Source organism: Acinonyx jubatus, chromosome B3, assembly GCF_027475565.1.
Source record: "Acinonyx jubatus isolate Ajub_Pintada_27869175 chromosome B3, VMU_Ajub_asm_v1.0, whole genome shotgun sequence".
Classification (NCBI taxonomy): domain Eukaryota; kingdom Metazoa; phylum Chordata; class Mammalia; order Carnivora; family Felidae; genus Acinonyx; species Acinonyx jubatus.
In genome coordinates, this window is record NC_069386.1 from 25276207 (window position 1) to 25303987 (window position 27781).

At 37.1% G+C, this 27781-nt stretch overlaps 1 protein-coding gene across 2 annotated transcripts in view; it reads right to left on the reverse strand.

The window, feature by feature from the left end:
* The window catches only part of GABRB3 (gamma-aminobutyric acid type A receptor subunit beta3), a 245304-nt gene that overhangs the window by 38192 nt on the left and 179331 nt on the right, over window positions 1–27781 (reverse strand). For both annotated transcript variants that reach the window (XM_027067866.2, XM_027067867.2), the window contains exons 5-6: window positions 3733–3815; window positions 947–1084 (exon numbers count right to left, since the gene is read on the reverse strand). In XM_027067866.2, coding sequence (XP_026923667.2) covers window positions 947–1084; window positions 3733–3815 — 221 coding nt within the window. The remainder of the gene's footprint in view (window positions 1–946; window positions 1085–3732; window positions 3816–27781) is intronic.

Here is a 27781-nt window from a genome sequence, read left to right on the forward strand (position 1 = left end):
GTGACCAGGCAAAGGAGAGGCAGGTGGCTGTTGGTCACAGGCATTCCAGCCAGAGGCAACAGGCAGAAAGAACAGGGGCTTCCTTGGGCTTTATGGATGCCCTCACAGAACTGGAGCTGATTGGCACCCACTTGTCATTGTTCAAGCTATACTGACAGGAGAAAGCCGAGGTGGAAGGTTCCAGCTCTGTCTTTATTTAGCATTTTCAACCCAGAGTTTGTGGTCTTTATAAAACCTTACTGATTAAAAAGGGCTTTTGTTTATTAATTCAATTACAATATATATAGAAGGAATGCAAGGGTAACAAGAAAACACTGCACTATGTTAAAATACACATAGTTGTAATTTAATGAAACCTCAGCAAGGACAGACAGGATATCAGAAATTACCTTCTCAATCTTTAGATAGTTGAAACAAAGATGACAATGAAACCCAGGCTAGGGCAACCTTAACCAGATACTGTAAGGAGAATATGATCATATTTCAAGAAGCATCACTCACTGAGGGTGGCCCAATTTCTTGGACCACCAAGGCTGCTACCCCAGAAGTGGGGTGAAGTTATCTTACTTCTGGGAGGGGAATAGCACTACTTCCTCAGATCTTCCTCCTTCTCCTTCCTCCCTTCCTGTCTGCCTTCAAGGCTATCACTGGATTTGTGTCTGCCCAGAAATGAGAGTTTCTTATGTTACCATATGTGGGTTGGTTAAATTCACCCTAGCTTTTTAACTTCTCAGTAACTATCCCCTGAATGCATCTCCTTGTGAGGTGATCTTTCCTTCCCATCAAAGTTTACCAATCCCTTTAGACACAGAGAAAAGGAGTACCTAAGATGATGAATTACTGATGACAGTACATCTTTGAATGACCAAGTTCTGTGAGTAAGCTGCATGGTTTCATTATGAGACCATCACTGCCTAGGCTTCCAGTGAGTGAACACAGGACTCACCTGTGGCAAAGACGACATTCCTCGAGACCAGACGATGCTCCACAATAGAGAACTGAGGGAGCTCAATCCTCTCCACTCCAGTGACAGCCTTATCACCTCCACGCCAGTAAAATTCAATGTCATCTGTGGTATAGCCATCTGCCATGAGAGAGAAGTGGGGACATGACAGAAATGAAGAATCTTCATTTTGTTTACATGCAAGCCTAAAGAAACTGTAATTAATAAAATGAAATAACAGCTTTCCCATATTTGAAGTAGATTTGTTCCATGTGCTTAACTATGAGAAAAAGCATCATCAAAGAACTAACTTTCGAATATTTTTGGTTACTAGCTCTGCTGTTTCATTCAGACCACACTAGCACTGAGAAGTACAGGAGCTGGGGAGGCTGAATGCTCTCACCAGAATTCTGTTTGCAAAGCCTAATCATAGAGTTGGACTGGATGTTGCATAGAAATGAATTTAAAATATATATTAACAGCACTGCAGAAGATGGTTGTAAGAAAAAAATTAAACCTCAAGTATAAGGAATTCTGGAAAAGCAACTCCTCTCAAAAACTATGACAAAGTTAAAACACTGAGGGTGAATTTAACATGTTGAAGTTTGATAACATTAGAAAATTTCAGGGCAAAGTAGGGTCCTCCTTGGTATTTTTATATGGCTTCATCAGACGTTTCTGGCTATGAGGTCTGCCATCTTTAGAAATGCATTTGGTTGGGATACTATTGGACCTTAGAAAGGGTAGTATTTATTACCCGGATTATAGCTCCAAGCCCAGATCTTAGCATAGTGTACATTGTTCACCTTGTAATAAATCAATCAATGCTTCTTCAGAATGAGACAATAGGACAATCAAATCTGATGTTTCTGGCACCACCCAAGAGTCTTCCACAGAATTAAGTTAACTTTATTAGTAAGGTTGATTAAAACTTAGACCTAGAGAAAAATATCCTATCAGTATAACAGACTTTTTTTTAATTTGAATGTGTAATACAATGTAAGGCAGACACTCAATATTTGACAAATAGGCCAAAGCTATGGGCATGACTGCTCTCCATGGCAAATGTCATCTCCCTTGTCCCATCTTCTGCCTTCTCTCCTTGGATCTGGTGGTTACAACTTTTGTCTCCTCCCTTCTCTCTGACTTCCTTACATTCCATTCACATCTGGCAATCATGACAACAGTTCATAACACACACATCTTACCAAGCCACTCTTCTGCTTAAATCTCTCAAATGTTTCCCAATACAATTAGTGAAATAAATCCAAAGTCCTTACAAGGATGTGAAGAATCTACAGAACTGGACCCTGTATGTATTGTGAGTACATCCACTCTCTTTCTCTCGCTCACCCAGGCTGGCACCACTGGTCTTCTGGCTGCAGCTCAGACTGCATACTGTGCCCAGTAGTGTGTCCCTCCCCCTTGAGTGGGGGCTCACACTTCCCCACATTTCCATCTTGACTTAAATAAAAACATTTGTATATGTGTGTAGTCAGGTCACCAGAAAATCCTTTCTTCCACGCAAATGCTTTAACTATGGATTTTCTCTAATGGCTCCAAAGTGAAGGATTATTACTGACTTTCTGAGAAAGTTGATAACAGACCATCCTACCCATTCTCCCCCTCAGTTCAAACATCACAGTAACAGAATCTGCACCCTCTGAGGCTACTCAGTATGTGTTCAGAGATTTGGAGTAGGAGCTGCTTCCTTATTTAGGTCCCAAATTTGCCTTTCTGAAATTTCCATCACCTCACTGGGTGTTGTGCCTTCCGGCCATACAGAATCCACTTTACTTCTAAGATAAACCTTCAATTACTGGGAAATCATCATTTTTCCACTGAGCTTTCTGTCCTCCATGCTAAATCTCCCCAGATGATTCCATTATGCATCACTTGACATGATTTCATGTCCCCCACTTTCTGAAAGCATGGCTCTCAGAAAAGTTGTCAGTGATATACTGTCGAAATGAGGTGCACAGTGGGGTCAGTTCTATACAGGATGAAAACATGTGTACACCCAGCACAACTTCCCAGTATAGTTGCTCACAATGACACTCACTTCTCACCACAAATGCATCAGTAACACTGCAGTCATTTGCCTTCCCCCTAAAGAAATATGACAAGACTAAACCTAACTGAAACTAATTATAAACCAATCTATGATAGACCAGGATAAGTAACAACAGAAACAGCAACATCTGGATATGCCAGGAGATGTAGTTCAGGTATCAGGAGGGACACTCGTTTATTAGATAATAAAGATGCAGTTTTCATCCCTCACAAAAAACGTATTCAACACTGAAATACCAATAAGGCATCTGAATCTCTTAAAATTGAGAAAATTGCCAAAATGCAGGAATAGCTTGCTTGTAAAGCTGAGTTCCTGATGGGAAATGAGTTTTACTCCAACTGCCCAGGTTCCCAGGAGTAGAGCCACTCATGTGTGATGAAGCATATTGTGAGAAAATTGCATCTCAGTGTTTTTTCTCTTCTCACTGAATAGATCAAGGTGAGGAGAGCTTACTTTCTTACATTTCAGTACACCAAGCAGACTCTCTTAATCAGATTAGACAGGAGAACTTCTTTATACTGAGTCTCTGTCTCTGTCTCTCTGTCTCTGTTTCTGTCTCTCTCATGACAGTTAAATTTGTGGAGTGGAGGATTAAGCCTCCTGTATTTAAGATAGTTAAAAACTATGGCAAGAAAATTATATATGCCTTGGAAAAGATGCCAAATAATGACAACACCTAAAATACAGTGAATGAAAAAGAAGTACAGATACCCACAGCTTTCAATTTCCAGCGTGCAGTTCTGCTCATCCAAGGGGTATCTTCTCAAGTCCATCATGCATGCTGCGGTTGTGGTGATTCTGAAATACACAGATGAAGGCATATATTAAAGATGGTATGAGAAAGTGTAGCAGAGAAACTGCTTCCAGCTAAACAATGAGTAATGTCCATGTAGGGCATCCTTTCTTCAAAGTACACCTGATTAAACATATTTCATAATGTGTACTGAATGAATAACTTTTCAGTATCCTATAGTCCAGCTTTATCAAGAAAAGCAATATAAAAACTTTAAATCTCTTAAAATTACTCATGTTGACTTTGGATAATCTACGGCAGAGGAAGGTGTTTCTAAGGAAGCTTTGGTCTTCAATTTTTATAGCACAGTTTTATAGCACAGAAAAAACGTATGTGCAGGAACATCACTGATTAGATCAAGATTGAATTCTTTGATTTTCCATGTGAATGTCTATGTAGCTACAGATTCATAGGCTGCACTTTGGAACTCTCAGCCAAGCTTCTGCTTGATCCTATTTTATTATAGTTGTCTTTTGGGCTGGATCCTAATGATTCAGAGTTTCTCACCATGAGATCATATATCTTTTCAAAGAAAATATTTGGTTATTAATTATGAATGAAAATTGAGTTGGTTAGCTTTCCTTAAGGTCATCTGCGGCCATGGAAAAAATTTATATCATTAACTGTCCAAGGACAGTTAAACCTCCACCATGCAATGGTTAAATCAACTGTACATTAAGAGACAACACTTCTAGAAATGTCAGGTTATTTTCCAACTCTGTCTACTGCTTCATTTTAGGAAAACCAACCTACACAAATCCTCAGTTGAAATGCAACTCAGCCACTATATTTTATACTCTTTTTCTCTAGAATACCACCCACAGTTACAGATGACTGAACCATTACTTGATCAAGAATCTATGATGTGGCCTTGAGTTAAAAGGCAGAATGGAGCTAAAGGAATTCTCTTACATGGAAGTGAATTAAAGACAGGGCAAGAACAGAGCTGACCTTGCAAGTTCATGAATTAGAGGATTTTGATGTCATTTTGAAATTGGAGAGTGAGGCATGAGAAAGAATAATAGAGGTAGAGAAAATGCAGAGAGTAGATGGTTGAGGAAATAGTGGTCACTATGGCTGGATCACAGAACATGGCCTTGCAGGGCATGTACTACATATTTGAAGGAAAAGCATTTTTATAAATTATGTGGAATGTGTAACTGCCAGCCCTCATTATAGCCATTAGATGGTGGATCAGAAGAATGAAGAAGTAAGAATGTCTTTTCCTGAGATACGAGTTACCTTGAATTCCCAACCACCTTCCATGTTCCACCTTTCTTGAAGCCCAGTAATAAGCTTTCTCTAGATAGCCTTCCATATGAATATTCTATTTTGGGCTACATGATAAAGTTCTGTTCCTATCAGCAGATCTTAATCAAAACACCAGTAAAACACCAGGCATGTGCCAATTCTGTTGGGCTAGTCTCATTTAACATAAGTGAAGTAGTAAAATATGTCTTTCTATTAGCATATGGATAAGAAGCAGGTTGAGAAAAGTTCGACTCTTCAATGGCCAAAAAGAACAGTGAGGGAAAATGTCAACATATTTGGCAATTATGGATAAATACTAAATTATTCTCTACAAATAGTATGCAAGTGCTATGGAGACATATGCTATAAAGCCCATACCAATGGTGAAAGTGTGTCCTTTCCAAATGTCATAACACTTTCAATTATCATTCTAAGGAGTGGATAACATTCTATAATCCAAAGTCAACACCTAGCTCTTTGGTATATTTTTCCATAGCATCTGACTTTCTAGACAACTGAAGAACCAGCCTCACACTTAAATTCTGGCATGTTTTATGGCATATTGACAACCCAACATCCGTACAAGATGTCTATAAGGCAAAATTAGAATAAATTTCTGTTAAAATTATGAATTTTATGAAGAAAGGGAAAACATCTCTACTGGAAATATTCAAGTTTTTAAGTTCCTACATATTTTGGTACCTATTCATTTGAAAGGGCCACTAATTGAGATTACGATTTTGTTTTTCTTATTCTCAGTGTCACCGATACAAACAGGAACACAAACATATCCAGATTGTTTAGAGACTCACACTTATTGTGACATTATGTAGTGTGTTTCATGGGCATTACTGGAAGGGGAACATGATGCTGGAAGAATCTATAAAAGGGTATTCAGTATCCAGTATACCTGTTGTCTCGTCTTCTCATTCTGGCATAATACTGCCTATAAAATGGAGCCCTTTTCCTAATTTACTTGAAGAATAAGGTAAAAATATGTATTACTACTCTTCTCCTTATGGAAGAAATAACAGAGAAACCCTTTCATGATGAAAAGTACGACATGAGCGCCTACTCATGGTACAAAAAGTAAGCATAGGGATGACACATGAAGGAAAGAGGTCTGTGTGCTACTGGGACAGAAAGGTAAGAAAAGGGAAAGGAGGGGTGGGAAGAGGAATCAAGAAGAGTGCAACACTCCAAAACCTCTCCCTGAGCCACAAAACCTTCTTCCAAGTTGGGCTAAATTCATGACTACTAGGGGAGTGAACTTTTTGCATGAATTGGCCAAATTTTGAGGCCTGAGGCTTTGCAGAAACTATGGAAGGGAATTTGAATACTCAGAACTGAGACCTCAAGCCTAGTTAATGGGAATAGAACAAAGGCAGGAAAGCCACAGTGACTGAATTCCATTTGCATAACCCCCAACCTCTAACCACAACTTTTCATATTTTCCTCAATAAACTTTATTTGTCCTGAGAGGAGAATTTAACCAATATCTAGCTCCATTTCCACAACCCTCTGTAATCTGAGAATTCCACTACCATTTCTAAGGAATAGTGGTAGGGTCAGTGAGAAACATGACTGGCTAAGGAGTTTTGCATTATTACTCTTCAGTAGATACTTTTTTGGAAGTGTCATTGTTTCTTTTTTGTTTTCTAATTGAGAGAGAACAGTGCTTAGAGTGTCTAAGGCTGCAATTTATGCCTATGATAAAAAAAAAAGAGAGAGAGAAAGATGGTAGCCAAGTGACAGAAAAAGTGTCTACCATTCAATATGTACTTTCTTTGCAAATAGTCACACTTCAAGTGTGCTGAAAACAGAAATTAAAAAAAAAGATGGAGAAGTTGAGAAGTGATGGATAGAAGACTAGGAAATGCTACAGAAAAGGATTTTGATTTACTATCTCAGGGCTCAGAACAGCATGCTGTCGTATCTGTACTTTATGTAACATTGGTTGAGAGTTTACTTTGTACCCATCTCTATGCTCAGGCCTTAAACACTCATGCATTTAATTAATAACCATATTATGAAGGTGTTATTACCATTTTCATTTGAAAGATAAACAAACCAAGGCTAGGAAACATTAAATAGCTTGACCACATTAACAATGCTGCTGGAAGACAGATACAGAATTCAGATCCAAGCAGACAGAATCCTATACTACCTCTTTAACATCTCTTCTGCCTTAAAGTATGACATACTGTATATTCAACATTTTAAAAGGCTACTCATGGTGTGTGGTTCTTGTTGAAGATCAAAGGAGGTAGAGAAATTTGTAATTATATATATAAATACACATATACATATCTAAAATATATACACATAAAGTACACATATATAATATATACACAGAGAGAGATCATATACATACATGTAATATTCTTATATATGGCAAGTTGTAAATACAATATGTAAAGGAAGATAGTAAATATTCTACATGCTACACATGCAGTAACAATAGTGATATTTAACCCATTGTGGAATAGGGTAGAATTTAGTAGGTAGTCCTGCTTTTATAAGTGATATATTCCTAAAGATGTGTTTCATAGTCAAAAGTATGAAAATCCAAGGAATAAACTCAAAGTTTATATGAGGAGTGTTATCCCCAGTAAATTTAAAATTCTATTATGTGATAAGTGTCATCTTTGAACACCATCTATAAACTATCCCTGTGTGTCGTTTGCCTGCACAGCTGAGTGAGGAAGCCTGAGTCAAGAGACCCATGGCTTTTAGCATGTTGCAAGGTTTTCACTTTGTCTCAATTACATTAAGATTACGAGCTGTACTTTGGTGTCAGCACTTCCATTTTTAAATTTTCATCAATTGAAAATAATAAGGGCAGATGCAAACTCTTCATGTCATTGCACAAATGCAGAATTCTCCGCAGACCACGTGGAGAAGCTGCTGTGGAAATGTTTTTGTTGGTTGATCATGACACTAAATACCATAAACATTTACTTGAAATATTCACTTGTCAGCCAAGGTACAAAAGCCCTCCTTGCCAATGCTGCTGGGAAAGGTGGACTATAGGCAGAGTCTGGGATCGTTACTTGTAGTGAATCATTTAGGCAATGCACACAATCTCTTTATCAACTTGTACTAATCTTTTAGATTCATGGTAAATACCAGACAGGACAGAGATGAAAATGTCCTTGACTGGCATTCTCAGAGCCCTACCAGAACTAAAGTATCTCAGCCCAGCTACCTCTCCTCTCATTACTCCCATTTTAATGTTTTCATTACACTTAGAACCATCTACAATTGGAGCACCATCTATTTGTTGATTTGCAGGTCGCTTTTACTTCCTCAGGCAAGTCTGAGAGCAGGGCCTTGTCTCTCCTGTTGGTGGCCATCTTCTCAATGCCTGAAATAGTTCCTTGCATGCACACAGTAGGTGTCCCATAAATACTCATTGAACAAAAAAATGACTTTGAAGATATGGGGACCAGGCATAAGCACACAGCATGGAACTCAAGAAGTGGAAAAAGAAAGAGATATCTTAACCTTTCTTGGATTTAATCCCCCAAATCTAAGTGTAAGAGGCAACCTGCCCTCTCTCAAGCACTCCAAGCAAGAGCCCTGGCCCTGCACAATTACTGACTCACTGAGAGCTCCATGGGCTCATTTGTCAAGATGCCTGGGGGACACCCCTGTGTTAATAGCCAAGTGGTCTCTGTGAATCTTTCTGCTGCAGAATGAATTCTTAGCGGGCCAATGTTGATGTGCATGAGTTTTATGGCCTCCACTGCAGTGATGATCACAGCAAAATGCAGCCATCAGTGGAATCCTGGCTCTCTGATCACAATCTTGTTAAACTAACAGCAGTTAGGAGCAAGTTAGAAGCACGTCCTGTGTGACCTCTGGCTTGCACTTGGGATGCCTAAATGCCTGCGAACTCTGGGCAATTGCTGTGTCTATGGTCATGGGATAGCAGCCCATCTGGACTAGTGCTTTACAGGTAACCATTTAGCCATTTACAACAGCTCTATGGTAACTCATAGTCTTCTTCTTCCTGGTTCTCCATATACCAAGTTCATCAGGCATTTTTCCAAGAATAGGAACTCAGATGCTAGGGTTAAGGGCCTAAGTCAAATAACTCAAACTGACTATGTATTATTCTAAAGCAAGTGCTTACTATTCAATGTGGAGAAAACACAAGGAATAAACCAACATTTAAGTTATTCCAATTTTTGTTTTACAAAAAATTTAATAAAGTACATTCATAGCACTGCCCAAAAGCCTTTGCTATGCAGACTCCTTAGCATGTTGCTGGGAAAGTTTTTGGGTTAAATGGATGTTGGCAGTCCCATTCTTTTCTTGCTTCCAAATATCCATGCTCTTAGCCATGTCATTTGAAATTCTCCTCACTAAAAAGAAGCTGTCTGCCCACCCCCTGAATGAGGGCCAAATTGTGACTCACTTTGTCTGCCAGAATATGTGGAAGTGACAGTGTGCCAGTCTCAAGCTTAGCTCCCAAGAGGCATTCTGTTTCCAGTCTCCTTTTGTGCTTCTGCCTTTGTTGTGAGAAAACCATGCCCAAATGAGTCCACTGGTCTTAGATGGAGAATGGCCAAGTGGAGAAGTATGGAGGTGCCCACTAATCCTTTGTAGAGACCACCCACCCCCAGGTCTGTGAATGAGCTAGCCAGGATGAGCAGAGATGTTCATTAATCACACAGACACACAGGCAATGAGCACTTATTATCATCTGGCATTGAGACTTTCTAGCTGTTTGTTACACAGCAGCATTGTAGCAATAGATAAGAGATATAACAATCAACCAAGATAATAACATAATAGAAAAGCATAAATTCTCTTATACAAAATGGAAATCACAACCTGATACTTCTCAAGAGTGAGATAGGATAGCAAAGCCCTTAGTAGACAGCATTTTTCTAAAACAGGATTATTTATCTCTATGTTTCAGTATAAAACCACTATCATTTAAAAAATATCAATTTTGTTGAAATGAGTAGTCATATCAGGAAAATGAGACAGGTCCTGATGTATCTCTTCTTGATTTTCAAACCATATGGTGATAAAGCAACAGGAAGGCCAAAACTGGTAATAGTGCTGAATTGAAAACCAAAATGAACAGAAAAGTCTGTGCCAGATCCTTCATCATCTGCCAAGAACAGAACTGTCAAAATGGATGATTGAGGAAGTTCTTGAGGAGAATACTACAAGCTCAACCCTCTGAAGAGGAAGGGAGGAACCAATTTGAAAGAACCAGGAAAGTACTCCCTAATTATCTGGATCTGGTTATGTCACTTGGCAGAGCTTCACATCTAGAAGTATGTTGTTCAAAAATGGTAGGCACGAATACATGTGATTATTTTACATTTAAACTTTAAATTAATTAAAATTAAATAAAAGTTGAAAATTCAGTTCCTCTGATGCACTAGTCACATTTGAAGTGCTCAGCAGTCACATATGGCTGGAGACTACTATATCAGACAGTACAGATTTTAGAACATCTTCATGACTACAGTGAGTTCCCCTGGAAAGGGTTAGAAGAATAGCATTAGCCAGACAGAATGAGTGGTCTGGCCTTGCCCCATAACCTAAACATCCAGTCCCTCTTTCCCTCTCTCTTTCTATATAGGTTTAGAGGATACAACTCTCTGTTTGAAAGTGGTTGGGGAACACAGCCAAATACATATAACCCATGAGCTCAAAGAAAAGTTATTGGTGCTAAAGGCAGATATCCACAGGGCTTGGAAACCATGCATGCTAGATTAGAAGATATCATTCTAGACTCTGTTCAAATTACCATACATTACACCTGACTTCAAGGCTTAGTCAGTTAACCCAGCAGTCAGAAGAGAGGTCCTACTCTGAATGAATGCAATTAGGCATAACAAATGGAGCACATTAACCAATTTTTCAGATTTATACCCTAAGAGGTTAAGGCTTCCAAGGTGAGAATGAGGCTGAAGGACATGAGGGTCACCATATCCATAGTCTCACTAGAAAATCAATTTGTGTCTAGGATATAGCCTACATAAGCATAACTAACCGTGAATAAAACAAAGAGGTGTTATATGAAAAGTGTGGAAGCATTGAAAATGAAACTTGGAATATTTGGAAGATGTATGTCTAGTAGTCAAAAGGCACGAATGCATATGTGCTCTCTTTAGAACAAAAACAGGGAGACAGGGAAAGAAGAGCCTGAGATAAAGGCATAGATAGATTCTGTAAAGCTAAGAAAAAAAGGTTAGGATTCCCAGCCATAGGCACTGAATTGATACTTATACTGAAGACAGAGACAGTAGGCTTGACACAGCTGAAAATAATTTAATGATGTAGATGACTTCTAAAACTTTAATGGGCATACAAATCACAGAGGGGTTTTGTTAAAATGCAGATTCTGAACAGAAGGTCTGCAGTTCTGAATTTCCTAGATGATGGTGCTGCTGCTGGTCTGGGGACAGTAAAACGGAAGGGAGAATGCAAACTTGTAGAACCTTCCTAAGGGCAGAGGAAGAAGACAAAGCTTTGAAAAAAGAAGATGATAGGTAAAGGACAGAAAATGGGTATGAAACAGCTTATTAGACAAACAGAGCAAAAACAAATAGCATACAAGTCAACAATTAGTAGAATTAAACATGAAACAATAAAGAATTATTTTTAAAATATATGTAAAACTTACCATTTGCACCATTTTTAAGTGACAGCTTACTGGAAAGTACATTCATATTGCTGTGCAACCATTACTACCATCCATCTCCAGAAGTTTTTCATCATATCAAACAGAAAACTCTGTACCCATCAAACACTAACGCCTTATTCTCCCCTTCCCCTGGGACCTGGTAACCTCTATTCTACTTTCTCTATAAATTTACTTAGTCTAGGTATCTCTCATAAGTAGAATCATTTAATATTTGTCCTTTTGTGCCAGGCTTAGTTAATTTACGATGTTTTCAAAGTTCATCTTTGTTGTAGCATATATCAGCATTTCACATCTTTTTAAAGCTAAATAATATTCAATTGTACGATATACTGCACTTTGCTTATTCATATGTTAATGCACATTTGGTTTGTTTCAAACTTCTAGCTATTGTGAATAATGCTGCTGTGAATGTTGGTGTACAACTACCTGTTTGAGTCACTGCTTTTGTTTCTTTTGGTATATACCTAGAATTGGAATTACTGGACTGTATAATAATTCTATGTTTAATTTTTCAAAAAATAGTCACATTGCTTTCCACAGAGTCTGAACTGTTTTATATTCCACCAACAATGCATAAGGATTCCAATTACTCTGTAAGTTTGCCAACACTTCTTTTCTTTTCTTTTTCTTTTTTTAAATAATAGCCATCTTAACGGGTGTGAAATGGTATCTCACTGTGGTTGATATTCATTCCCTTCGTGACTAGTAATGTTAGGTATCTTTTCACATGCTAAGTGGCCATTTGTATATCTTCTTTGGATAAATAGTGTGTTCAAGTCCTTTGGCTATTTTTAAACCGCTTGATTTTTTGTTGTTGTTGTTGACTTGCAGGAGTTCTGTACATAACCTGAATATTAAGTACCCATATCAGATATACAATTTGCAAATATTTTCTCCCATTCCACTGGTTGTCTTCTCAGCCTGTTGACTGTGTTCTTTGATGCACAGAATTCTCTGCTATAGTCCAATTTATATTGCGTTGTTGTTCTTGTTGCCTGCACTTCAATGCCGTATCCAAGAAATCATTGCCAAATCTAATGTCATGAAGCTTTTCCCATCTTTTCCTAAGACTTTTATACTTTTATCTCTCACATTTACATCTATGATCCATTTTGAGCTCATTTTTGTCTCTGGTATAAGCATGCAACTTCACTCTTACATGTGGATATTCAGCTTTTCCAGCACTATTTATTAAGTATCCTGTCTTTTATTCATTGAATTGTCTTGCCACCCCTGTCAAAAATCATTTGATCATATATGTAAACGTTTATTTTGAACTCTATTTTATTCTACTGGTCAGTGTGTATATTATTATGCCAGTATTGCACTGTTTTGATTACCAGGGCTTTGTAGTAAGTTTTGAATCAGTAAATGCGAGACGTCCATTTCTGATCTTCTTTCTCAAGATTGTTTTGGGTATCTGGGGTTCCATAATCCTGCATGAATTTTAGAATGGGGTTTTCCATGTTACAGAAAAAAGGAATTGGGATTTTGATGAGGATTGCACTGAATGTGTAGATCACTTTAGGTTGTATTTTCATCTTAACAATACCAAGTCTTCCAATCAATGAATACAAGATGTCTTCCATTAAATTATGTCTTCTTTAAATTCCTTCAGCAATGTTTTATAGTTTTAGTGTATGAGTCTTTTGCCTCCATCATTAAATTTATCCCTAAGTATTTCATTCTTTCAGATGCTAATTTAAATGGAATTGTTTTCTTAATTTCCTGTTTCGATTGCTCATTTTTAACATATAGAAATGCAACTGGTATTTATTTACTATTTTTATGTGAAATTTATTGTCAACTTGGTTTCCATACAACATCCAGTGCTCATCCCAACAGGTGCCCTGCTCAATGCCCATCACTCACTTTCCCCTCCACTCCCACCTCCCCATCAACCCTGAGTTTATTCTCAGTTTTTAAGCTCTCTTATGGTCTGCCTCCTTCCTTCTTTGTAACTTTTTCTTTTCTCCTTTCCCTTCCCCATGGTCTTCTGGTAAGTTTCTCAGGATACACATAAGAGTGAAAACATATGGTATTTGTCTTTCTCTGTGTGACTTATTTCACTTAGCATAACACTTTCCAGTTCCATCCATGTTGCTACAAAAGGCCATATTTCATTCTTTCTCACTGTCAAGTAGTATTCCATTGTATATAAACCACAATTTCTTTATCCATTCATCATTTGATGGACATTTAGACTCTGTCAATAATTTGGCTATTGTTGAAAGTGCTGCTATAAACATTGGGGTACAAGTGTCCCTATGCATCAGCACTCCTGTATCCCTTGGGGAAATTGCTAGCAGTGCTATTGGTGGGTCATAGGGTAGATCTATTTTTAATTTTTTGAGGAACCTCCACACTGTGTTCCAGAGTGGCTGGAATGTAGCCACTCTGACTGGCATGAGGTGATATCTGAGTGTGGTTTTCATTTGTATTTCCCTGATGAGGAGCGACATTGAGAGTCTTTTCATGTGCCTGTTGGCCATCTAGATGTCTTCTTTAGAGAAGTGTCCATTCATGTTTTCTGCTCATTTCTTCACTGGATTACTTGTTTTCGAGTGTGGAGTTTGATGAGTTCTTTATAGACTTTGGACAGTAGCCCTTTGTCCGATATGTCATTTGCAAATATCTTTTCCCATTCAGTCATTTGCCTTTTAGTTTTGTTGATTGTTTCCTTTGTAGTGAAGAAGCTTTTCATCTTCATGAGGTCCCAATAGTTCATTTTTGCTTTTAATTCCCTTGCGTTTGGAGATGTGTCAAGTAAGAAATTGCTGCGGCTGAGGTCAGAGAGTTTTTTTCCTGCTTTCTCCTCTAGGGTTTTGATGGTTTCCTGTCTCACATTCAGGTCCTTCATCCATTTTGAGTTTATTTTTGAGAATGGTATAAGAAAGTGGTCTAGTTTCATTCTTCTCCATATTGCTGTCCAGTTCTCCCAGCACCATTTGTTAAAGAGACTGTCTTTTTTCCATTGGATAGTATTTCCTGTTTTGTCAAAGATTAGTTGGGCATACATTTGTGGGTCCAATTCTGGGGTCTGTATTCTGTTCTATTGGTTTCTGTGTATTTTTGTGCCAATACCATGCTGTCTTGATCATTACAGCTTTGTAATAGAGGCTAAAGTCTGGGATTGTGATGCCTCCGCTTTGGTTTTCTTCTTCAATATTACAATAGCTATTCATGGTCTTTTGTGGTTCCATACAAATTTTGGGATTGCTTATTCTAGCTTCAAGAAGAATGCTGGTGTAATTTTGATTGGGATTGCATTGAATGTGTAGATAGCTTTGGGGAGTATTGACATTTTAACAATATCTACCCTTCCAAACCATGAGCACGGAATGTTTTTCCATTTCTTTGTATCTTCTTCAATTTCCTTCATAAGCTTTCTATAGTTTTAGCATAAACATCTTTTACATCTTTGGTTAGGTTTATTCCTAGGTATTTTATGATTCCTGGTGCAACTGTGAATGGGATCAGTTTCTTTATTTATCTTTCTGTTGCTTCACTATTGGTGTATAAAAATGCAACTGATTTCTTTACATTAATTTTGTATCCTGCAAATTTGCTGAATTCAGGTATCAGTTCTAGCAGACTTTTGGTGGAATCTATTGGGTTTTCCATGCATAATATCATGCCATTTGCAAAAAAGTGAAAGCTTGGCTTCATTTTTCCCAACTTTGATGCATTTGATTTCCTTTTGTTGTCTGATTGCTGATGCTAGAACTTCCAACACTATGCTAAATGACAGTGAGAGAGTGGACATCCCTGTCGTGTTCCTGATCTCAGGGGGAAAGCTCTCAGTTTTCCCCCATTGAGGATGAGATTAGCTGTGGGCTTTTCATAAATGGCTTTTATGATGTTTATCTATGTTCCTACTATCCTGACTCTCTCGAGGATTTTTATTAAGAAAGGATGCTGAATTTTGTCAAATACTTTTTCCGCATGAATTGACAGGATCATATGGATTTATCTTTTCTTTTATTAATGTGATGTGTCACATTGATTGATTTGCAAATGTTGAACCAGCCCTGCAGCTCAGGAATGAATCCCACTTGATCTTGGTGAATAATTCTTTTTATATTCTGTTGAATTAGATTTGCTAGTATCTTGCTGAGAATTTGTGCATCCATATTCATCAGGGATATTGGCCTGCATTTCTCCTTTTTTTTTTTTTTTTTTTTTTTTTGCTGGTCTCCATCTGCTTTGGGAGTCAAAGTAATGCTGGCTTCATAGAATGAGTCTGGAAGTGTTCCTTCCCTTTCTATTTTTTGGAAGGGCTTGAGAAGGATAGGTATTATCTCTGCTTTAAATGTCTGGTAGAATTCCCCTGGGAAGCCATCTGGTCCTGGACTCTTATTTGTTGGGAGATTTTTGATAACTGATTCAATATCTTCGCTGGTTGTGGGTCTGTTCAGGTTTTCTATTTCTTGCTGTTTGAGTTTTGGAAGTGTGTGGGTGCTTAGGAATTTGTCCATTTCTTCCAGGTTGTCCAGTTTGTTGGCATATAATTTTTCATAGTATTCCCTGATAATTGCTTGTATTTCTGAGGGATTGGTTGTAATGATTCCATTTTAATTCATGATTTTATCTATTTGGGTCATCTCCCTTTTCTTTTTGAGAAGCCTGACTAAGGTTTTTTTGTTTATTTTTTCAAAAAACCAACTCTTGGTTACATTGATCTGCTCTACAGTTTTTTTAGATTCTATATTGCTTATTTCTGCTCTGACTTTATTATTTCTCTTCTTCTGCTGGGTTTGGGGTATCTGTGCTGTTCTGCTTCTAGTTCCTTTAGGTGTCCTGCTAGATTTTGTATTTGGATTTTTCCTGTTTCTTGAGATTGGCCTGGATTGCAATGTATTTTCTTCTCAGGACTGCCTTAGCTGCATCCCAAAGCATTTGGATTGTTGTATTTTCACTTTCGTTTGTTTCCGTATACTTTTTAATTTCTTCTCTAATTGCCTGGTTGACCCATTCATTCTTTAGTAGGGTGTTCTTTAGCCTCCATGCTTTTGGAAGTTTTCCAGACTTTTCCTGTTGTTGATTTCAAGTTTCATAGCATTGTGGTCTGAAAGTGTGCATGGTATCATCTCAATTCTTTTATACTTATGAAGGGCTTTTTTGTGACCCAGTGTGTGATCTATCTTGGAGAATGTTCCATGTGTACTCAGGAAGAAAGTATATTTTGTTGCTTTGAGATGCAGAGTTCTAAATATATCTGTCAAGTCCATCTGATACAATGTATCATTCAGGGCCCTTGTTTCTTTATTGATGCTGTGTCTAGATGATCTATCCATTGTTGTAAGTGGGGTATTAAAGTCCCCTGCAATTACCACATTCTAATCAATAAGGTTGCTTATGTTTGTGATTAATTGTTTTTATATATTTGGGGGCTCCCATATTCGGCACATAGACATTTATAATTATTAGTTCTTCCTGATGGATGGACCCTGTAATTATTACGTAATGCTTTTCTTCATCTCTTGTTACAGCCTTTAATTTAAAGTCTAGTTTGTCTGATATAAATATAGCTACTCCAGCTTTCTTTTGACTTCCAGTAGTCTGATAGATAGTTCTCCATCCCCTCACATTAAATCTGAAGGTGTCCTCAGGTCTAAAATGAGTCTCTTGTAGACAGCAAATAGATGGGTCTTGGTTTTTTTTATCCAGTATGATACCCTATGTCTTTTTATTGGAGCATTTAGTCCATTTACATTCGGTGTTACTATTGAAAGATATGGGTTTAAAGTCATTGTGATGTCTGTAGGTTTCATGCATGTAGTGATGTTTTTGGTACTTTGTGGTCCTTGCAACATTTCACTCACAGAGTCCCCCTTAGGATCTCTTGTAGGGCTTGTTTAGTGGTGATGAATTCTTTCCATTTTTGTTTGTTAGGGAAAATCTTTATCTCTCCTTCTATTCTGAATGACAGACTTGCTGGATAAAGGATTCTCGGCTGCATATTTTTTTCTGTTCATCACATTGAAGATTTCCTTCCATTCCTTTCTTGCCTGCCAAGTTTCAGTAGATAGGTCTGTCCCTACTCTTATGAGCTTACCTTTGTAAGTTAGAGTCTGTTTGTCCCTAGCTGCTTTCAGAATTTTCTCTTTTGCCAGTTTCACTATGGTATGTCATGCAGAAGATCGATTCAAGTTACCTCTGAAGGGAGTTCTCTGTGTCTCTTGGATTTCAATGCCTTTTTTGTTCCCCAGCTCAGGGAAATTCTCAGCTATGATTTGTTCAAGTACCCCTACAGCTCTTTTCTCTCTCTCTTCTTCTTCTGGAATTCCTATGATTTGGATATTGTTCTGTTTGATTGCATCACTTAGTTCTCTAATTCTCCCCTCATACTCCTGGATTTTTCATCTCTCTTCTCAGCTTCCTCTTTTTCCATAATTTTACCTTCTGATTCATTTATTCTCTCCTTTGCCTCTTCAATCCATCCTATGTCTGGCTCTATTTTATTTTGCACCTCATTTATAGCAGTTTATAGTTCCTCATGACTATTTTTTAGTCCCTTGATCTCTGTAGCAATAGATTCTCTGCTGTCCTGTATGCTTTTTACAAACCCAGCAATTAACTGTATGACTATTATTCTAAATTCTTATTCCATTATATTGCTTAAATCGTTTTTGACCAATTCATTAGCTGTTGCTACTTCCTGGAGTTTCTTTTGAGGAGAATTCTTCCATTTCATCATTTTGGGTATTCCCTGAGTAGCCCCAAACTCAGGGCACTTCCCCTGCTCTGTCAGGAGAAACTTGTGTCGGTGGGTGGGGCCATATTCAGACCCAATGTCTGCCCCCAGTCCACCGCTGGGGACACAGTAAGACTGGTGTGTACCTTATCTTCCTCTGTCCCAGGGGCAGGACTCACTGTGGAGTGGTGTGGCACCTGTCTGGGCTGCTTGCACACTTCCAGGCTTGTGGTGCTGTCTCGATGGGATCTGGCCAAGGGTGTATTAGACGGGGTGGATCCGCAAGGTGCACAGGGGTGGCAAAGGAAGGCTTAGCTAGCTTTACAGTTGGTGGTTCCCTGAAGGAGGGGCCCTGCAGCACTGGGAGGGAGGCAGGCCTGTCTGAGGGATGGATCCACAGAAGCACTGTTGTGGGCATTTGCGTGGTGCAAGCAAGTTTTGTGACTGGAACTGGTTCCCTTTGGAATTTCGGCTGGGGAATGGGAGAGAGAGATGGTGCTTGCCAGCCCTTGTTCCCCAGCAAAGCTGAGCTCTGTTTTCTGGGACTCAACAACTCTCCCTCCTGGCATCCTCTTGGCCCCCACTCTCTCCAAAAGCAGAGCTGTTGACTTTTCAAATTCCAGATATTAAGTCCCGCTGGTTGTCAGAACTCATGGAGTTCAGCCCCTCTGCTTTTGCAAGCCAGACTTTGGGGGGCTCTGCCTTGCCAGGTGGGCTCTGCCTCCACCACCTCGGCTCCCTCCCGCCAGTCCATGTAGCGTGCACCACCTCTCCACCCTTCCTACCCTCTTCTGTGGGCCTCTTATCTAAGCTTGGCTCTGAAGAGTCCTTTGTGGTAGTCTTTTGGCAGTTTTCTGGGTTATTAAGCAGATGTGGGTGGAATCTAAGCAATCAGCAGGACGAGGTGAGCCCAGTGTCCTCCTACGCTGCCATCTTCCCAGGTCTCTCTGCAACTGGTTTTTTATATGTTGATTTTGAAATGTGTAGCCTTGTTGAATTCATTTTTTAGAAGAACAGGTTAGGGGGAGGTGTTGCATGAAATCTCTAGGTTTTCTACATAAAATCATATTTTCTGAAGACAAATTTACTCCTTTTCCAATTAAAACAGATATAGCATAAGTAAACATCCTTGTTACTGATATTAAGGGAAAAGATTTCAGCTTTTCACAAATGAATAGGAATTTAATTGGAAGTTTTTAATGTATGTTCCTTATCATGTGAGGGAGTTGCCATCAATTCCTACTTCTTTGCACATTTTTATCATAAAAGTGTGTTCAATTTTGTTAAATACTTTTCTGCATCAATTGAAATATGTTTTTTTTCTTTTCATTTTTTTAATGTTATTTTCCTATGTTGACCCATACTTGCATTCCAGGAATAAGTACCACTTTATCAAGGCATGTGTTGCTGAATCCAGCTTGCTAGTAATTTTGGGGGGTATTTCTGCATTAATATTAATAAGGGTTATTGATCTGTGGTTTTCTTATAGTGTTTTTTCTGGCTTTGGTGTCAGGGTATAATGTTGGCTTCATAGAATGAGTAAGGAAGCATTTTGTCCTCATCAGTTTTGGGGAAGAGTTTGACTTTTTGTGGGTTAATTCTTCACTTGATTTAACTGGGGGTAATTCTTCTTTGCATATTTGGTAAAATACACCAGTGAAGCCATTTGGTCCAAGGCTGGTTTGTTTTGTTTTGTTTTGTTTTGTTTTAAGTTACTGATTCAATTGCTACAGTAATTGTAAGTCTGTTCATATTTTCTTTGTTTATATATCAGTTTTGCATGCTTCTATAAATTCGTCCATTTCATCCAGGTTATCTTATTTGTTGGCATATAATTTTTCATAGTATTCACTTGAAAATCTTTATATTTTGTAAAATTGGTACTAATGTTCTCCTTTTCATTTATGATTTTTGTTATTTGAGTCTTCTTTATTTTTTCTTGGTCTAACTAAAGATTTGTCCACTTAGTTGATCTTTTCAAAGGACCAAATTTTCATTTCATTGATTTTTCTACATAGCATTAGTACTCTATATTTTTTCTATCTCTACTCTACTCTTTATTATTTGCTTCTTTGTGTTAGCTTTCATTTTAATTTACTTTTCTTTTTTTAGTTCCCTAAGATAGGGAACTAGGATAGTTCGATTCTTCTTTTCAATGTATATGTCTACAGGTATAAATTTCCCTCTTAACATTGCTTCCCAGCATCTCATATTTTTTTTTATTATTGTAGAACTTTATAATTCTCATTTCAATTCTGTATATATTTGAAATTCTGATGTCTCATGTATATATGTTTATAACCATCAAATCTTGGACAATTGATTTTTATCATCAATATACAGTATTTTTCTTTGTCTTAGTGTAGTCTTTGACCTAAAGTCTATTTAATCTCATATTAGTATAGCCACCTCAGCTCTCTTTTGATTACTATATGTATAGAATATACATTTTTATATCCTTTCACTTTAAATTTATTATGTCTTTAGAACTAAAGTGAGTCTTTCATAAATAGCATATAGATGGATCCTGTTTTGTTTTTTTAGCCATTTTTCCAATCTTTAGCTCTTGTGTGAAGAGTTTAATCTATTTATATTCTTTATCTATTTATCTACTATCTATCTATCTATCATCTATGATCTATTTATTTATTTTAGAGAGAGTGAGGGAGGGGGAGAGAAAGAGAGAGAAAGAAAGAGAGAGAGAGAGAGAGAGAGAGAGCAAGAGAGTCTTAAGCAGGTTCTATATCCAGCACAGAGCCCAATGCAAGGCATGGTCTAAAGATCCTGGGATCATGACCTGAGCCAAAATCGAGAGTTGGGCGCTTAACCAACTGAGCCATCCAGGCACACCAAATCTATTTATATTTAAAGTGGTCATGAATAAGGAAAGGCTTCTTTCTTTTTTCTGTTTTCTGTATGTCCTATAGCCTTTTGTTCCTTCATTTCCCCTATCTTTTTCTTTTCTGTTTAGCTGACTTTTTTGTGAGATATTTTGATTCTCTTCTCATTTCCTTTATGTATATTCTTTATTTTTATGTTTATTTATTTATTTACTTTGAGAGAGAAAGCACCCATGATCAGGGGGTGTACAGAGAGAGAGAAAGTGAGAGAGAATCCCAAGCAGGCTCCACGCGTCAGTGCAGAGCCTGACATGGTGCTTAATCTCATGAATTGTGAGATCATGACCTGAGCTGAAATCAAGAGTCAGATGCACTTAAGTGACTGAGCCACACAGGCACTCCTCCTTTACATATATTCTATAGACAATTTCATTTTGGTTACCCTGGAGATTATATAGGACATCCTGACATAATAACCTAATATTAATTAACATAAGCTTTACTTTAACCACATATAAAATCTCTACTCAATTTGCTTTGCACTACCCTATGTTATTGATGTTACAAGTTGCATCTTCATGCCTTATGTAGCTAATGACAAAGCTTTATAATTATTTTTAAGCTTGTGTCTTTTCAATAACAGAAAAAATGAAGTTACAAAAAAAATTAAAGTAATACTCATTTCATTTACTTTTACTGGAGACTTTTAAAAAATCTATATATACCTTCAAGTTACTGTCTAGCATCTTTTCATTTCAAACTGAAATGAAAGTAGCCTTTTTGAGGCACAGGTCTAGTGGTAATAAAAATCCCTCAGCTTTTGTTTACCTGGGAATTTATTAATCCCTACTTCTGAAGGACAGTTTTGTCAGATTTAGAATTTGCTATTCATAAGTTTTATCTTTCAACAATTCAAATATTTAATCATTCCCCTGCCTTCTAGCCTCCAAGGCTTCTGATGGAAAAAAATGGCCCATAATCTTTTTTGAGGCTCCCCTATATAGGATGAGTCACTTCAGTCTTGATGATTTAAAGATTCTCCCTGTATATGTGACTTTTCATGTTCAATTATATGTGTCCTTGTGTTGGTCTCTTTGGTTTTGTCCTACTTGGAGCTTTTTGAGCCTTTTGGATTTATAGATTCATATTTTTCATCAACTTCAGGAATTTTTTAGCCAATATTTCTACCAATAATTTTTGAACACCTTTCTCACTCCCATCTCTTGGTGCACCTGATGGTTTCTTACAAGTCCCTTAGGCTTCATTCATTTTTCTTTGATCATTTTTCTTTCTGTTATCCTACTTGATTTTAATTGTTCTGTCTTCAAATTTGCTTATTCTTTCTTCTGGTTACTGAAATCTCGGTGAAATTCCCTCTAGTGAATACTTCAATTGCTGTGTCATTCAGCTTCAGGATTTGTTTGGTTCCTTTTATAACTTCTATCTCTTTATTGCATTCTGTTCATTTTATTCATACATCATTTTCTCAATTTCCTTCAGTTTCTTTGTTCATGTTTCCCTTCAGCTCTTTGAGCATAGTTAAGGCAGACAATTTAGTCTTCATCTAGTAAATCCAATGTTTTTGTATATTCAAGAATGGTTTTGTCAATTTATTTTTTTCCTTTGATTGAGTCATGTTTTATTTTTTCTTTGTATGTCTTGCGATATTTTTTTCTTGAAAATTGGGCATTTGACTCTTATAATGTTACAACCCTGACAATCAAGTTTTTCTTCTTTCTATTGTTGTTCATTTTTAGGAAGGCTTTATCCATTTATTTTGAAGTATTTCTAATCATGTTTTAAAAAGACTTTTCCTTGTCAGTATAATCAGCAAAATCTTTGTTCTATTAGTTCATGTTCAGCTGACGTTTCAACAAAGATGTTTTTGAATGACAGGAGCTAAAATAAACAAACAGAAACTCAAGCAAACAAATAAATAAAAAGAGAGAACAGCTACCTCTTCTGTCTTTGTAGACTGGCTCTGTCCTGGCACATTCTTCACCACATAGCTAGGATGGCTCTGAGTTTAGGGATCAGCCAGGGTAAAAACTTAAGGTCTTCTCAGGACTTTTTCTGAGAATATGTTTTGCCTGCGTATATGCATAACTTTCTTAATTCTGTATACTTAACTGTTTTTTTAAATGTTTGTTTATTTTTAATAGAGAGAGAGACAGAATGTGAGCAGGGGAGTGGTAGAGAGAGAGGGAAACACAGAATCTGAAACAGGCTTCAGGCTCTGAGCTGTCAGCACAGAGCCCGATGCGGGGCTCAAACTCATGAAACATGAGATAACGACCTTAGCCGAAGTTGGATACTTAACCAACTGAGCCACCAGGCACCCCTAACTGCTTTTGAATAACATGATTTCTCAGTCTTACTTCAGCTTCTTCTTTGAGCCTTACATGATCTATTTTATATTTCTACCCCGAGTCTCTTGACCTAGACATCCATGAGTTATAGACATATTGTAGTCTTTATGACCATAACCTGACTTTTTTCCTGCCTGCATTTTAAGTTATGCAAAATAGATGTGAGCATCTTGTTTCAGTCCTTCAGGTATCCTCCAGACAGTTTAGAACATATGTACACCATATTTACAAACAAGGTCTCTTCTGTGTCACCAGTGTAAGGGAGGAAACTGGCAACTGGGCTCCTACCTGCCCTTGCATCAGGGAGGGGATGGGGAAATGGCAGGTAAAAATATCACAAAACTTTCCAACTCTTTTTAATATAGGTTTTTTTTCCTTTATTTGGCATTTGGTTGATTTCTGCAAACTTTAGAATATTTTTCAGAGCTCCTACAAAGTTGTTTCAGACAGCTTCTGCCTATTTTTGATATTTCTATAAAGAAACAAGAGCTTGAAGTTTCTTAGTCTGCTATTTTGCTAATGTCACTCAATAATAACATCTTTAAAATAGAGAGAATTTTCCTGAAAAACATGAATTTTCAAGATTGATGCAAGAAGAAAACCTAGAGAGACATAAAAGTATAGCCATGTGTGCCAGGGTAGAAAATGTCATTCAAGAACCTATTCAACATACCATGCATCTATAGAAAACATTTCATATGATGTGTATATTTATAACTAATTTTTTAGAGTACTTACAGGAATACTAATCTTTTAGGAATATTTACTTGTATAATATAATCTATTACAGAACTTATTAAAAGAAATCTTCTTGATTCATATTATGTCAAAACATACCATGAAATACAAAGACAGATGTAATCCATTGATATATTTAACAGAATCTATATGGTATATATCCCAAATGTGTGAAAGTGCCCCACTTTACCACCTCACCATTGGACAATTTACTAAGGAATTTCAGTGAATTGGCTCATGGTTCTTAGAAGTTTCAGGTAAGTCATAGATCTTAATAAGAGTCACAGTAATAAGAAAGAAAGAATTAATCTGGGAATAGAGTTCTTGAGACAGTTTCCAGCCATCCTTCTAGGAGATTAATACCTTCAGTTGGGACTCCAGGAGCAATGGTACCTGTTTCACACTTGGGACAAATTGAGTAGTTTTAAGGCAGCAGAATAGAGGAAACTGAATGGGGAATGGATCGTCATAATAGCAATGCAGGCATATTTCCTGTGGATCACACAAACATTTTTACACATGAGCTATGTGTAAAAATAGGAAGATCCAAAGTCATCTTGGATTCTCTACAAGAGGCCTGCCAAGATGGCAGAGACAAGCTGACCATGAAAGATGGATTCCTAGAGCTGAGAAAAGAGTTCCAAGAGACTTCATGAAATAAAAACATATCCTACCCTCCTACTCCCCTAACCCTCAGTGCTGGTCAAGGGACCAGCTGGAGAAAGGGCCTCATGGTGGGAAACTCTGAGAAGTGTTAATTTTCAGTATCTTCTAAGTGCAAAGAGTATGAAGTCACAAGAAAGTGGTACTAGTTCAAGTAAAACTTTTCTTATTTTCCCTCCAAATCCTAAATTTTCACAATGGGAGGAGTCACATTGTTATCAACCTCGGTTGTGGGGTGGGGGTGGGTTATAGAAGAGAAATAGAATCAGAAAGGCTGAAAAGTCAACTACCCTTCCTTTGCCATTACAGTCTTCTAGTCTGTAATAAGGCTGGGCTATGGAAAGGGAAAATAATAATGCTAAATCTGAATTTAGTATTAAACACTGACTTCAGAATTGTTGTGTAACATAATGATGGAAAAGAACTAATACTAAAACATTGGCAGAAAACCATGATATCTGCCAAAATTTTTACCCATGGTGAAGAAATTTCATACCCCAATGAACAGTGTATAAGGGGATAGTGGGTAACAAACAAAATTGCATTATGACTAGATCACAAGGTATGCTTAAAAACAATAAACTATTTGTTTAAGCAATTATAAAAGAACAATTATAACAACATATTTATTGATATCTCTCCTCAGGGGAGGGAAAGAAAAACAAAAGTAAACTAATGGGACTACACCAAAATATAAAGCTTTTGCACAGCAAAGGAAACCATCAACAAAACAGAAAGACAACCTAGTGACTTAGAAAGGATATTTGCAAATGATATATCTGATAAGTGATTAATATTGAAACTATGTGAAGAACACAACTCAACATAAAAAAAATCTGATTAAAACATTTGTAGAGAAACTGAATAGACATTTTCCCAAAGACATACAGATAGCCAATAGAAATACAAAAAAAAAAAAAAGTTAAACATCACTAATTATCAAGAAAAACATCAATCCATCATCCATCAATCATCAAAACCACAATGAGCTATCACCTCGCACCAGGCAATGGCAAGTATTAAGTATTGAAAAAAGATAAGAAATAACAACCGTTGGCAAGGATGTGGAGGAAAGGGACCCCCCAAGCACTATTGGTAGGAACGTAAATTAGTGCAACCACTATGGAAAACAGTATGGAGGTTACTCAAAAAAATAAAAATAGAAATCCCATATATTTCAGTAATTACACTATGGACATTTACCTGCCACCCCAAATGAAGACCCTTATTCAGAAAGATATATGCACCCCTATGTTTATTACAGCATTATTTACAACACCCAAGATATGGAAGCAACCTGCATTCATTGACAGATGACTAGATAAAGAAAATGTGATACATACACATACAATAGAATATTACTCAGCCATAAAAAGAAATGAATTCTTGCGATTTGCAACAATATGGATGAAATTACAGGGTATTATACTAAGAGAAGTAAGTCAGACAGAAAAAGACAAATACTGTAAGCTTTCATTTCTATGTAGAATACAACCAAACAAGCAAGCAAACAATAAATAACAGACTCTTAAATACAGAGAAGAAACTGGTGGCTGCCAGAAGGGAGAGGGTGGGGGGATGGGTGAAATACATAAAGAGAATCAAGAAGTACAAACCTCTAGTCATAAAATAAGTCACAGAATGAAAGTACAGCACAGGGAGTATAGCCAATCATATTATAATATTGCATGGTGAAGATAATGACTACACACATCATGGTAGGCTTGAGTAATATATAGAATTGTTGAATCAACATGTTGCATAGCTGAAACTAAGAGAACATTGTATGTCAATTATATATCAATTAAAAAATTGTAAATTAGCCATGGACAAAACAAATGTAATGGTTTTTAAAGAGTATTGCCCACCATGATAAAATAGGATTTATATAAGGAATTCAAGGATGAATCAAGGTAGGGAATTATTACATCTCAATTACAGGTTAAGTTAGGAAAATGAGCAAACAGAGAGTAAATTAATAAACTACTTTTACTTCTGATATGTAAAGAAAAAGTAATCTAGGGTCAGTTATCTGATTTATAATTAGTTGTTGAATATAAACTCCATAATTTTGTGATATCTGTGTTGTTCAACTCATGAGATAGTTCCCAGAAACTAATTTATAGTGTATTTATATTTTTTTTGAAAGAGAGAGTCAGAGCTCAAGTGGGGGAGGGGACTAGAGAGACAGAGACACAGAATGTGAAGCATGCTCCAGGCTCTGAGTTGTCAGTACAGAGCCCAATGTGGGGCTCGAACTCATGACCTGTGAGATCATGACCTGAGCTGAAGTTGGATGCCCAACCAACGGAGCCATCCAGATGCCCCCATAAATATATTGTTTTAATGGAAGTAAAAGAATGAGTCATAATTACCGTAAACTGAAAATGCAAATCATGTTTCATAGTGGGATGCAAGAAGCACTCTTCTTGTAACAAAGAACTAGGAAATACTGTACATTATTATCCCTACTGTGTTTCGTTTTCTGAAAGCAGAAATCAATGCAATAAAACAGGAAATAGAAATAAGAGTAAAACTAATGAAAATGAACACAAAAAAACCCATCATTATAAGCATTATGATTATTAGACTAAAATTCTGAAGATTACTAACTAAACTGTAAGCCTGGATGGATATGATACTGGATAAATGCCTAAACAAAGAGCTATAAACAAATAGGTTATAGCTTTCCCACATATCAGTAGAAGACAGTTTAAAAATAACACAAAAATGATCC